This window comes from Plectropomus leopardus, chromosome 22 (assembly GCF_008729295.1).
Source record: "Plectropomus leopardus isolate mb chromosome 22, YSFRI_Pleo_2.0, whole genome shotgun sequence".
Lineage (NCBI taxonomy): Eukaryota > Metazoa > Chordata > Actinopteri > Perciformes > Serranidae > Plectropomus > Plectropomus leopardus.
The window spans coordinates 23,973,980-23,985,976 of record NC_056484.1 but is presented as its reverse complement, the minus strand read 5'-3'; the positions used below and the strand labels follow the sequence as shown (position 1 = coordinate 23,985,976).

General features: G+C 39.2%; 1 protein-coding gene across 1 annotated transcript in view; it reads right to left on the bottom strand.

Moving 5' to 3' along the window:
* Nucleotides 1-6,433, bottom strand: part of LOC121961720 (deleted in malignant brain tumors 1 protein-like) — an 18,472-nt gene extending 12,039 nt beyond the window's left edge. Inside the window, exons 1-5 of the mRNA XM_042511780.1 lie at nucleotides 6,361-6,433; nucleotides 4,750-4,782; nucleotides 3,696-3,974; nucleotides 769-1,077; nucleotides 399-686 (exon numbers count right to left, since the gene is read on the bottom strand). Of these exons, the coding sequence (XP_042367714.1) occupies nucleotides 399-686; nucleotides 769-1,077; nucleotides 3,696-3,974; nucleotides 4,750-4,782; nucleotides 6,361-6,433 (982 nt within the window). The remainder of the gene's footprint in view (nucleotides 1-398; nucleotides 687-768; nucleotides 1,078-3,695; nucleotides 3,975-4,749; nucleotides 4,783-6,360) is intronic.
* Between the last annotated feature and the right edge of the window lie 5,564 nt (nucleotides 6,434-11,997).

Genomic DNA, 11,997 nt, shown 5'->3' with positions numbered 1-11,997 from the left:
TCTACATGGTGTAAGGTGGTCACGTTTATGTTGGAGCAAAGCAGCGACGCACCCATCACGTGCATAAGATTCCCTTTGTTCAAATAAAAGATTATAATTGGCAAAAATCCCTTATCCAGTTGAAGTATATAGTTAAAATGACCAAGGTTTAAAAGTATATCAATGAGATATGGTGTATGACTTGATAAAAACTGGATAAAAAGTCAAATTGCGACAGAGCCTCTGACAGGTAGACACAAAATGCCGACGCATGCGCACTTTCTTGTATTACAGTAAAGTGACGTAATTTTCTGATGACCATGTTAATGCTTTTAACCTGCCATTTTAGCATGTGTGAGTCAACCTGGGTACATGACTGTCATAGATTATGTCATAGATGATGTCCCTGATGGACTTACCTGAGCAGGTGAGATCCAGGATGGTGGTGGAGGGATATGATGTTGCACACTCCCTCAGAGAAGATCCAGTGTGAACACAGTCAGTGATGATCCTCCACAGTGATCTGACGGAGGACTGCTCTCTTCGTCTGAAAGACACAGCAGTGCCACAGTCGAGCTCTTTACAGGCAGCTGCTGCTTCCCTCAGAGTCCAGGGACTGTAAACATCGCTCACTTGTCTCCATTCTCCCTGATTCACCTCCAGTGTTCCTGCACAGCGACTGTCTCCTCCCACCAGCCTGACAGGCTCTGAACAGAAAGCAGAGAGTTGTCAGTAAAAGAATAAAGTGAACAGAAGTGAAGTAAATGAAAGCTGCAGCTCCTCTTCCACCTGAGCAGGTGAGTCCAACAGCTCTGCCAGCTGAGCAGGTGTTTCTCTCTGAGCTTCTACAGTTCAGGAGAGCAGACTCATGGCCTTCACACTGGAACTCTTTGATCCACATTGGAGCCTCCGCTCCTCCATAGAGCGTCCCCTGGAGGACTGAAGGAGCCCCACAGCCGAGCTCCCTGCAGACCACCTGAGCATCCTGCAGGTCAAAGTCAGCTTCACACACCGAGGACCAACTCTGGGTAGACTGGTTAGACCTCACCTCCAGTCTGCCTGAACACAGACTGGTCCCAGCCACCAGCCTGACAGAGTCTGGAGAGACAGCAGAAGATAAAATAGAGAGAGATAAAAGACAGCCGACACTAAAGGATAAGGATATCATCAAACAACAATTCAGTGCCTCAGTCTAGACTCAGCATAATTTTGAATAGGTCAGAGCCTTCCACATACTAGGCAGGTTTCCATTAACCCTCAAATTGTGCAAATTTAAATTGTGAATATAAAATACGTTTAATGGAAACACATCAATATCAAAAGACTCAATAGATTTTATGCTGGCATGAGGTGGTATTTCAGGCAATTGGAAAAAGCTATATTCGGCATAACTGCAAGAGGTGTTATTGCATTGCATAGCTCTTCAAAATTTGAGGAGATCATCTGGAAGTTTTGAATCCACAATTCCCCTGTGAATTCGTGGACTATCACCTCCCTGAAATCCCTCATATGTGGCTTCTCCCATGAAGGGGCTTGCTTTTCCATTATGGCTCCATATCACGCCTACATGACCTTGGATTGGAAATAATGATGGCTAGTGTGGTGGCTGCAACAGAAATAAAGCTGCTAATGTTTTGAACATTCATTGCTGTGCTTCTTGGTATGTTATCACCAGAGGAGAAGTTGCAGAACATCACTCAGTGGAAACACATTCATCTCTCAATTGCGAGATCCACATTTTTATCCACATTTTGAAAGTACCACTTAAGTGTGAATCTGTAATGAAAACCCACTTACAGGTACAGATTGTGTTTGTCAGTTCATGCCTCAAAATCGACATGTTAAAGCAAAGCTCCTGTTTGTTAGCTCCACATAACATTTCAGTTAAAGTATTTATTTTGAATATAAAATTGGTTACTGTGGTCCTATCTCCCTATCTCTTCGGAGGTGTGTATATGGATAAACCTCAGTGTGGTTTTTGTTGGAAGTTTTATCCCTCCTCAGATCATAAACTGCCAGTTTTTAGTTCATCATGAACAACAGGACTCATCTTCATAACACTACAGACTGCAGATATTTTACATCACGTGGACATTTAATACACTCTAACATGTTATTAATTTCTGAACGCCAATGTTTTTTCAAAGAGTAGGTGGATTTCCATCACAGATTTGTGCAAAACTTAAGCGATATTTTCCAAATTTTGATAAAATACAATTGCGAAATGACTGCATTTCCATTAAGGGATGTTCTGCAACTTCTATTGCGATTTTACGCAACTTTCTATAGGCAATAACATTCCAAGAAGCACAGCAATGAATGCTCAAAACATTGGCAGGTTTACTTCTATTGCAGCCACTCAATAAAGCCAATTTAATATTGCTTTAACTTTTTGTCTTGTATAAGTTTTAAGAAGATCTATTCTCTCTCTTCTGTTTTGTAGAATGTCATGTGACTTTCTTATACTTCTTATTCTTTTCCTCCTCCTTCTTCTTCTTATTTGGGTTTAATGGCAGTTGGCATCCATAAAGTCGCATTACTGTCACCCTGTTTTGCACATCATATGAGCTATAAGAGCAAAAACAGTGTTTCCATTGCAGTTTTGGGAAATATGGCTATTTCCAAGCGCTTGAAATACCACCTCATGTGATGCCTCATGTGATAAATGGGAGTTTTTTTCTTTTTTTTAATTGACCTGTTTCCATAAGGTGTATTTTGATTTGCAATTTCAGTTTGTGCAATTTGACAGTTAATGGAAACCCGCCTACTGATTTCATCATCTGCAGATTTGTCTACTCTGTTCCTTCTGCTGAGGTGTTCCACAATCTTTGCTCTCCACACATAGAAGTTAAAAACTGTCATCTTGAGAGTCACCTGGCTGCAGACACAGCAGAGCTGTACATAGTAGGCATCTCAACAGGAACATGCGCAAGAGTCGCAGTTGACAGGAAATCCTCTATTCTAAGCAGCAGACGTTAGAGAGTGTGGCAGAAGTGTGGCAGAGGAGTTTTGTGGACTGTTTTGTTATTTTTGTTGTTGTATGGTGAAAATGAGGCAAATGTAGCTGCTATTTGAAAGTTAGCTACATATACAAAGAAGTAGAATACAAAGACGTTGGCACCATGGACGTATTAACCAGGCTGCTGACTAAGAAGACGAGAACAGGAGAGGAACAAGCCGTGCTAAACTGAGTGAGATGAGGTCACTGAGCGGTTTAACACAAAACTAGATGGTGTTTTGTTTGGAGACCTTGTTACAGTACTTTTGTAAATATACTTGTACATCCAATCACATGTTTGAATCCTTTTGTCATTTTGTTGGTTTGAAGTGTGTTTTATTCTGTCTTTAAATACATACATTAGCAAAGTGAAGCATGAAGCATAGTCTATTCAGATTGTTCGTAAGAAACAACGTTAATAACTTAGTTTGATGGAAGCATTGCAAATATTTGAAATGGTGAAGATTTAAGTAACATTATATTGATTAATTTTTCAAATCTAATTACAAACTTTTTGGATCCAATGTAACAAACTTGATAATATAACATCTATTTATTACTTGCAATTTAAAATATAAAGAACCTCTATTAAAGTTTGTTACCTCATCGGAAATAAAATGCCAGGAAGACAGAGGCCTTACTGCGCATGTGTTTATGGAGGTCGGTGTGTCTGCATCTCAACCTGGGTACATTAGATGATGTCATAAAAAGGGCTTACCTAAACAGGTGACATCCAGGAGGATTGAAAAGGATTGTGATGTTGCACACTCACTCAGAGCAGATCCAGAGAGAACACAGTCAGATTTGATCCTCCATATAGGTATTTCTGAGGATCCCCGTCTCTCTCTGACAGAAACAGCAGAGCCACAGTCGAGCTCTTGGCAGACAGCTGCTGCCATCTTTAGGGTGTTGTCAAAGTCACTTACTGGCCTCCACTCTCCCTTATGTTTCAGCTCCATTCTTCCTGCACAGCGACCTCCCACCAACCTGATAGACTCTTGTAAAGAAATAATTTTATGAAGATGAATAATTTTATGAAATGCACTGCTCAAAATCCAGCTTTAAAAATAATTATACATATAATTTTCTACTTTCATTGAGTAAATTTTTTTTCAAACTAAAATCAGTCCTTATCTTCTAAAGCCCTGAGGGGCAAGTGAGAATTTTTCTTTTCTAGTGATCCATTTTCTAAGTTCCCCCCAGTTTTCTTTTTCATATGTGAAATACATAAATACATACATACAAATACACACAGAAAATGGATCTCCAGATTTTCTTTTTCTCACTTGCCCCTCAGGACTTCCGTACCTGTCATAAATATCGAATATTCATTAATTTTCAGAATTTTAATCCTTTAAATGCCAGGTTTTTATCATCCACTATGTTTTTAGACGAAAATTGATTCTGACAGTGAACCCAGTGGAAATATAGCATGTATTTTCTCCACATGCCAAATATGGTCAAAATGACAGGTGGAAAACAGTGCTTTGATGGCTGTGGGATAAAAATTGTCAGTTTGAATGGGTTTCAGTGGAGCATTTTTTACACTTAAAAGTATGAATGCAACAATTTAGTTTTTACAGTGTATTTGGAAAGAGTGATTGGAAAATACAGACATTAAACAAAAATACATCATCTTGCCACAATGTATGCCATTTACATGAACACAGCCATAATGATCAAAAAATGAAGAATGAAAATTGCATAAAATGCCCAACAAGAGAATCAATTAGGGTTAATTATTGTTTTTTCTCTTCTCTTTCTCTGTTTACCTGTTGGCTTGTGTTCTTCTTCAGCCTGCAGTGCTAATGAGAAAATCAGAAGATAAACACCAGTATAGAGTAGCATAATAAGAACACAGCTGTGAAGAACAAACACTCGGAGACACCTCAGTTAACTCGCTTTTACTGTTTTCTCAGAGTGCACTGTTCTGTAGGGATAATAGGGTACTATGAACTCTGTCAGATATGATGGAGTATGACCTTTCAGAGCTTTGTGGGATTTTATGGGGATAAAGAAACTGAAAAAGGAGAAATATGATCTCTTTTCTTGGTTCCCCTCAGTAAACAGGACACAGAATTCAGTCTTATTGATTGGAATTTGATAATCCAGCCTTGGAGTAACACATGCATGGACTAGTTTTTCTGCATGTTTTTGAGACAGATGAGAATAATTTAAAAAAATGTGGGAAGAACACAATAATCAACTACCAAAACATTTTGTCTGGGGTCATCTAAAGATGGTATGTTCCAAGTTTAGATAAAATAGTGGAAAAATGGTATAGTGGCAAATACTTATGGTCTACATAAGTCAAATTACAATTATCCAAGGAACACACTGTGCAAATATTGGTTTTCACATTTTATGACTTACAGGCCAAAAAGTTTAAAAAAAAAAGGTTACTTATGACAAAATGGTACTATTGGTTCCTTGTTTTATTAGCATTCAGCTGTCACACACATTTATTTCAGAAAATGCAAATGTTGCAGATGATATTTACACAACTTTGAACTGCAATTCTGTGAAACTTAATTTTGAGTAGAAGCTGATGACAGATTACTGATTATTTGTGGTTTCTGTTTCCATGACAAGCAGGGCAGGTTGAGGTGTTGCTATCAGATTACGCTGTCACTATCAGCTAAGTTTTTCAGCGCAATGTTGCAACATCAGCAAAGAGACATTCAAAGGATGCTGAGTTACAACTAACCATTATATTAATAGTTGATGAATCTATTGATCCGTTTTTTAAAGTAATCAGTCACTGAGAATTAAAACATCAGGTAACAGTTTGTCAGAGTCCAAAGTGAATGCTTTAAATGTCTTGTTTTGTCTGAACAACAGTCAAAAACCCAAAGATGTTCAGTGAAGTGAATTTGTGCAGGATCACCACAATATTTTCTTTAAAAATCTCCCCCAAAATTAAAAAAAATGACACCTTTTCTTAAAGAAAACTGACAAAAATCGTTTACAAAATGTTTTCTTTAAAAACCACTCAAAATAAATTTTTCACAGCTAGAAATGGTAAAACTAAAATTATCGCTGAATTCTCAAAATGGTAGTTCTTGAACCCATCATGTTTAATTATACTGGTTTGTGATACAAAATTCTGTAACTTTTCCAAAATTTTCAGGGTACATTTAGTTTTCCCAAACTTTTACATGTATGGAAATAGCTAATTGCAAAGTCCATGTCTTTTCCATGTTTTTTTATATTAAACCTGCTGAGATAAAGATTCTGATTGGAATTGATAACAAATCAATAATTGATTAAAAGAAGAATAAAACACAAACTTGATGTTAGTGTGTGAGCAGTTTTTTCGCTGATATAAAGATTCCATACAAATATGAAAGAAATAACACATGATGTTTAAAGCAGAGTCTTACCTGAGTTCCACAGAAACAGCAACAGCAGCATCAGGTGATCCATCTTCAGATAGAGTGTCTCTCTGCCCGTCATCTGTCAGCTCTGATCATCTCATGTACTGTCTTATATATATATCTGCACACAGGAAGAGATGCAGCTGAAGAGTCCTCCTCTCTATCGCATGATCAGGTGTTTCTGTCAGGTCAGTGTACTTTTCAATCTTTAACTTTTTCCTTTCAGAAACAGAAATGAGATGAAACAATAGTTATTTCATAACTTTCATTTTCATTGTCAAAATCCAAAATGGGGGTGGGGGGATCCTCCACTAGCAGTGTGGAACCAGGCCTGCATGAGTGACCTGATTGCTGCCAGCTTGCTCTCTCTGCTGCTCGCCTGGGTGTTGTAAATTTAGGGGGGCCGCCATCTTGGTTGTAGGCTGTTGCAGCCACTTTGCCATCTCCCATCTAGGACACACCGTCTCATGATGCCACCAGGCACGTAGAGCTACAGCAGGAAGAAGAGTTAGAGTCAGTCTGAGGACATTTGGAGTCCCTTTGTCTCTCTGCCTTTTTGTCTTTGTTAAATCGCTCTGTTAAAGATGATATTTAAACACTGCGAATTGAAACGAACCCTCTGAGCTGCGTTTCTGAGGAACTGATGACAGATAGGGCAACCAGGGCAGGCGGAGATGTTCCTATCAGATAAATGATGTCACTGTCTTCTTGTTATTTCCACTCTATGTCGTCACATCAGCACAGAGGATGCTGAATAACACCTGCAACTGATCCTTATATCAATAGTTGATCAATCTATCAATCCTATTTTTCAAGTAATCAGTCAGTATAAAACATCGGTAATGGTTTTTAAAAGAGTGTAACATGATGTCTTTAAATGTCGTGTTTTGTCAGACCAACACTCCAAAACCCAAAGAGGTTCAGTTTGGTTTTCACTACCCAACACATCGAACCAGGTGATTGGAATCGTCTTGGAGTCCAGTGGGCAATATATATCCACTCGGCCAGTCTTGATTTAAAATCAGGAGTCCTCTATATTCGAGACGGAGACAAGACCGAGTCAAAATGTGCTGGATTCCGAGACGAGACTGAGACCCTCTAAAAGTGGTCTCAAGACCAAGACCGATATCGAGTACTACAACACTAACTCTTCCTTTACTCATATACTTTATTTATAGAGGAGCTGATATGTCGTAGATTTTAGATGGTTCTTACAACAAAACTGTGGAGTTGTATACATCATAAAATTCTATATAAAAGCAGTAGTAAGTTTGATGGGTATGTCTCTCATGTCTTGTATTATTGCTGCATCAACACTGGAATGGCTGTGGTTCAGAAGTAGAGTGGGTTGTCCTCTAATCAGAAGGACGGTAGTTCGATCCCCAGCTCATCCAATCAACATGTCAAAGTATCCTTGTGCAAAATATTGAACCCCAAATTGCTTCCTATGCTTTGCCATCGAAGTGTGAGTGTGTGTGAATGGTTACTGAGAAGCAGGTGGCACCTTGTACAGTAGCCTTGGCTACCAGTGTGTGAATGGGTGAATGTTACATGTAGAGTGAAAGCTCTGTGAGTGGTTGGAATTCTAGAGAAGTGCTATACAAGTGCAGTCCATTTATCATTCCTTGGAAGATTAATGATGACAACCACAGATCTCCAAACTGCATCATTAAAAAAGTCATAGTAAATAACAGGCCAAAAATATGTGCCTGTTTGCTGCAAAGAATGTAATAGAAAGAGCCTTTAGTTTATTTGTTTATTACAACTATGGTGATTAAAAATGGCCATGGCATAAAAAGGAAGGTTAGGGTTTTTTTGGAGAATTTAAAGTGTATGAAAATGCTTTTGAGCACTGACAGAGTGGCATTATTTGACGAGATCGGAGTGAAAATTGCGCCATGTAGTGCAGGTGGTGTGTAGTGCAGGATCCCCCCCCCTTCGTCTTGGTTGCCATGGGAAGCCCCCCAGATAGATGGAAAGATAGTAACTTTATTAATCCCAAAGGGACATTCAGGCTTCCAGAGCCAATAAATAGGCATTAAAAGTGCAGAATAAAAACCACAGGGTGTTTGTGTTGAAATAAATAAATGATAAGATATATATTATTGTTTAATGTGCACAGTGAACGCTAAGTGAATTCTAACAAGCTGTCAAACAGTTACAAGTTAAAGTTTATTTGTCTTTCCAAACCTACATTGTTTGTCTGTTTGGTGTAGTCAGGGCTAACCTGAGGGCTAACACATTAAGTAATCCCAGTATGTAGTTCATGAATTTTAGAAGGCAGGAGAGTTGCAGAAAAAAAGACTTACCCACTTGTGTAGGTCCAGCAAAGATCTGGGCCCTATTCTTTGTACACGGATAACCAAATTATCCAGATTAAGGATTTGACTGGAGGTTGAATGTTTTAGTCCATTTAGGCGAAGCAGGCTTAATGTATATCAGGAACAGCTGTCAAATTAACACATACTTAATCCCAAAATCTTACTATTTTTTGGATTGTGGGTTGAACACGGGGCAACCCTTTCTGTGATTAGGTCTCATGCAAGGATCACCAATTGTAAAAGTATGGCTATGAGAAAAAAATAATGATTATTAAAAATAATTATTAATTATGTTAAATAATGTGATGTAATTTACATTAAATCACCTTGTGAGACATCATTCCCAGAAAGGGAAAATGATAGCCAATCAATAATAACAGTCACAAAAAAATACACTAAATTATCAATTTGGGACTCTGATCAAAAATTAAATAATTATAAGAATTAATAATTATAACCAAAATTACTATATTGATGGCAAAGAGTGAAGTATTGCGGAGCTCTTAAAACAGTGGCTCACGATTTACTCACTTTTGTACAACATTAAGCAGACAGCAAGTATGATTCAAAAACATTTATTCAACGAGAAAAGCAATGCTAAACAAAGCACACAATATATCCTAACTGCTAATATATACAAATGTATATACAAGTGGGTGTGTAAATGTGTGTGTGTGTGTGTGTGTGTGTGAGAGAGAGAGAGAGAGAGAAAGAGAGGGAGATCAAGAGAAGGTGTGTGTTGGTGTGAGCGTGAACACACCAAGAGGCAGAGGTGAATTGACTAACAACAGAGGCTACCACAAGATGCCAGATTTAGGTGCTGGATCAAAGATGGCCGCAGAGCGAAGCAGGCCTTAGCTTGCCATGTGGTTGGTCAGACAAAGGAACAAAGAAAAGGCGGGAAATTTAAGTTCCTTTTCTGTGTGTTTCTGTTGAGAGCCACTATCCGAGTACATGTATGTGATCTAATATGTATATAAGATGCTTTGGTTAGTAAAAAGGATGTTTAGCTGCATGCAAGACCCTGTCTGTGTGAGGCATTAAGAAACTAAATTTCAGACTAACCAATATATAGCAATAACAAAGAGGTCAGAACGACTCATTCAATAGCATTAACATCAATACATGTTACACATGATATGTCAAAAGACTAAGTAAACAGTCTTGCCCAGTCTGTACTTATGTCCTAACGCTATGCCCAGACATTACTTGCCAATCCAGGAGTGGTAGAAGAGTTCTCTGGGTTGCTGGCTGAAGGAAAGAGGTTCCGGTTCAGTCACCTCTGTGCAGTTCCAAGGATCCAGGAGGAGGCTTACCGGTCTTGGTGTCCTTACAGAGATAGCAGTTCAGCGCTATCTCGGTTCTATTCTCCTTTGGCTTTAGAAGCCAGCTGTGGCTTTCTAATTTCTGCAAAATCCCTTGAAACTTGGAAAGTAGAGCTGAGACAAGGCTGCAACCTTCCTCAGAGGAGGTTGGCAGCAGGAGCCAGAAGATCAGGGGATGCGACTCTTCTTGGCTGTGTGACATCCTAGGGGGTCACAGTGGTGGACCAATCATGTCTGAAGATGGATCTGTGGGAGAATACAATACATAGGTGTAAGGACCTGAGACACTCTGGGACATTGAGTTCAAATGGATGTTCTTGGTTTGAGGAACAAAGAACACAACAGTAGCCATTTGAAGAAGGAACTCACTGGACATGTCCAGTGTCAAGTGTCCAAATGAATTAATCATATGTGGAATTCCCAGGTCCCTGCACTTTTTACTGTTCCTTCGCTGCTCCTACCCTGAGTACCCTCCCCTTTATCTGCTGATATTCAGCAGATGTTGTTGTCCTGACACCAACAGGTCAGATTCTCTGCTTCTTTCAGTCCCCTCCCTACCTTATGTCAATTTACTGACCACAAATATACAAGGTGACAGTTGGTGACATCATTACTGACCAGTACAAACAAACTTTCTCTGGTCTTTATACTCAGTTGAAGTAGACTAATCTTTGAGATTTAGCTTCAGAGCCGTTGTTACCAACTCCTCTCATATAGCAGAAACCTCATATATCTGTACCTTCAAAAAACCTTTAAAAAAGTTAACAGAGTCCAGCTTAAGTCTGTGGGAGTTTCTCTAATAGCACAATGTTGAGAATTTGCAGCAGAGCTCTGGTAAGTAAACAATACCATTTGACCATTACCATATATAAATAATATTTCTTTATCCTTGCACAAAACATTTTGTTGATAATTTTTGATTTAGGTCACTGCATCCTAGACTGTAATGTTAAAGCTAGTGTGAGGAACTTTTACACCTAAATTAATTAATCAACATATTCAATTCATTCAAGCCCTTGCTCCATGAGTTCACACAATGCTAATTAAGCCTTTCACTACCACGGAAAAATATCTGTACTTCTCAGGACACTAGAGTACTGTTTGTGTATCTATGGTGACAATTCTCCACTGGTGCATCAGAAGAATGCCAGTCCCACTGCTTTTCTTAAGCATCTTAACACTATTTGTATGACTACTCTCACTGCCAGAGAGGGCTGACAAAGGTTCCACACTTAGCTTTACATTTTATTGAGTCCAGTTTTTTCATCTTCTTTGTCTACTTCTTTGTGTTTGTCTTCTTCTTGCAGAATTGACTGTAATACATTGAGGCTTTGCTGGTATCTGATAAAGAGGTGTCATTATTACTTGTTATAACCTAAGAGTACATGTATTTGAGAACATTCTTGTACTTGTATCTCTCATATAAAGGTGGGGATGGTGAAGCCCTATCACTTGGTGAGACCTATATCAGTGACCCTGGTTGGTGGCAGAAACCTGTCCCAGCAGAAGGACCTGCCCAGTCAGCCTGTCCCCCCTCTGCAGCAGACCTGTGACATCTGCATCAGTTACCTGGAATCGATGTTGGAGGGGGACGAGTGTGTGAAAAGTCGTGGAAAAGTTTTGTAAAGACTGCAGAGAAGCCAGGAGAGGAAAGCAGAGAACTCTGGAGCAGAGGACTGGGTGAGTTCAACAGCTACACCAACAGCTGTAGACACATCTACTGAGACAATGACTTCCTCACACATTTTGCAGTTATTTAGCTCCTGCTTTATTAAATCTGTAGCTCAGCACAGAGGTACTGATGCATACTTTTATCTCTTGTCGTCTAGATTATTGTAATACCCTGCTCTCTGGTCTTCCCAAAAAGAGCATTTCCAATTTACAACTATTGCAAAACTCAGCCGCACGAGTGCTGACGAGGACCAAAGGGCGGGAGCACATTACACCGGTTTTAAAATCGCTTCATTGGCTCCCGGTGCGTTTCAGGATTGATTTTA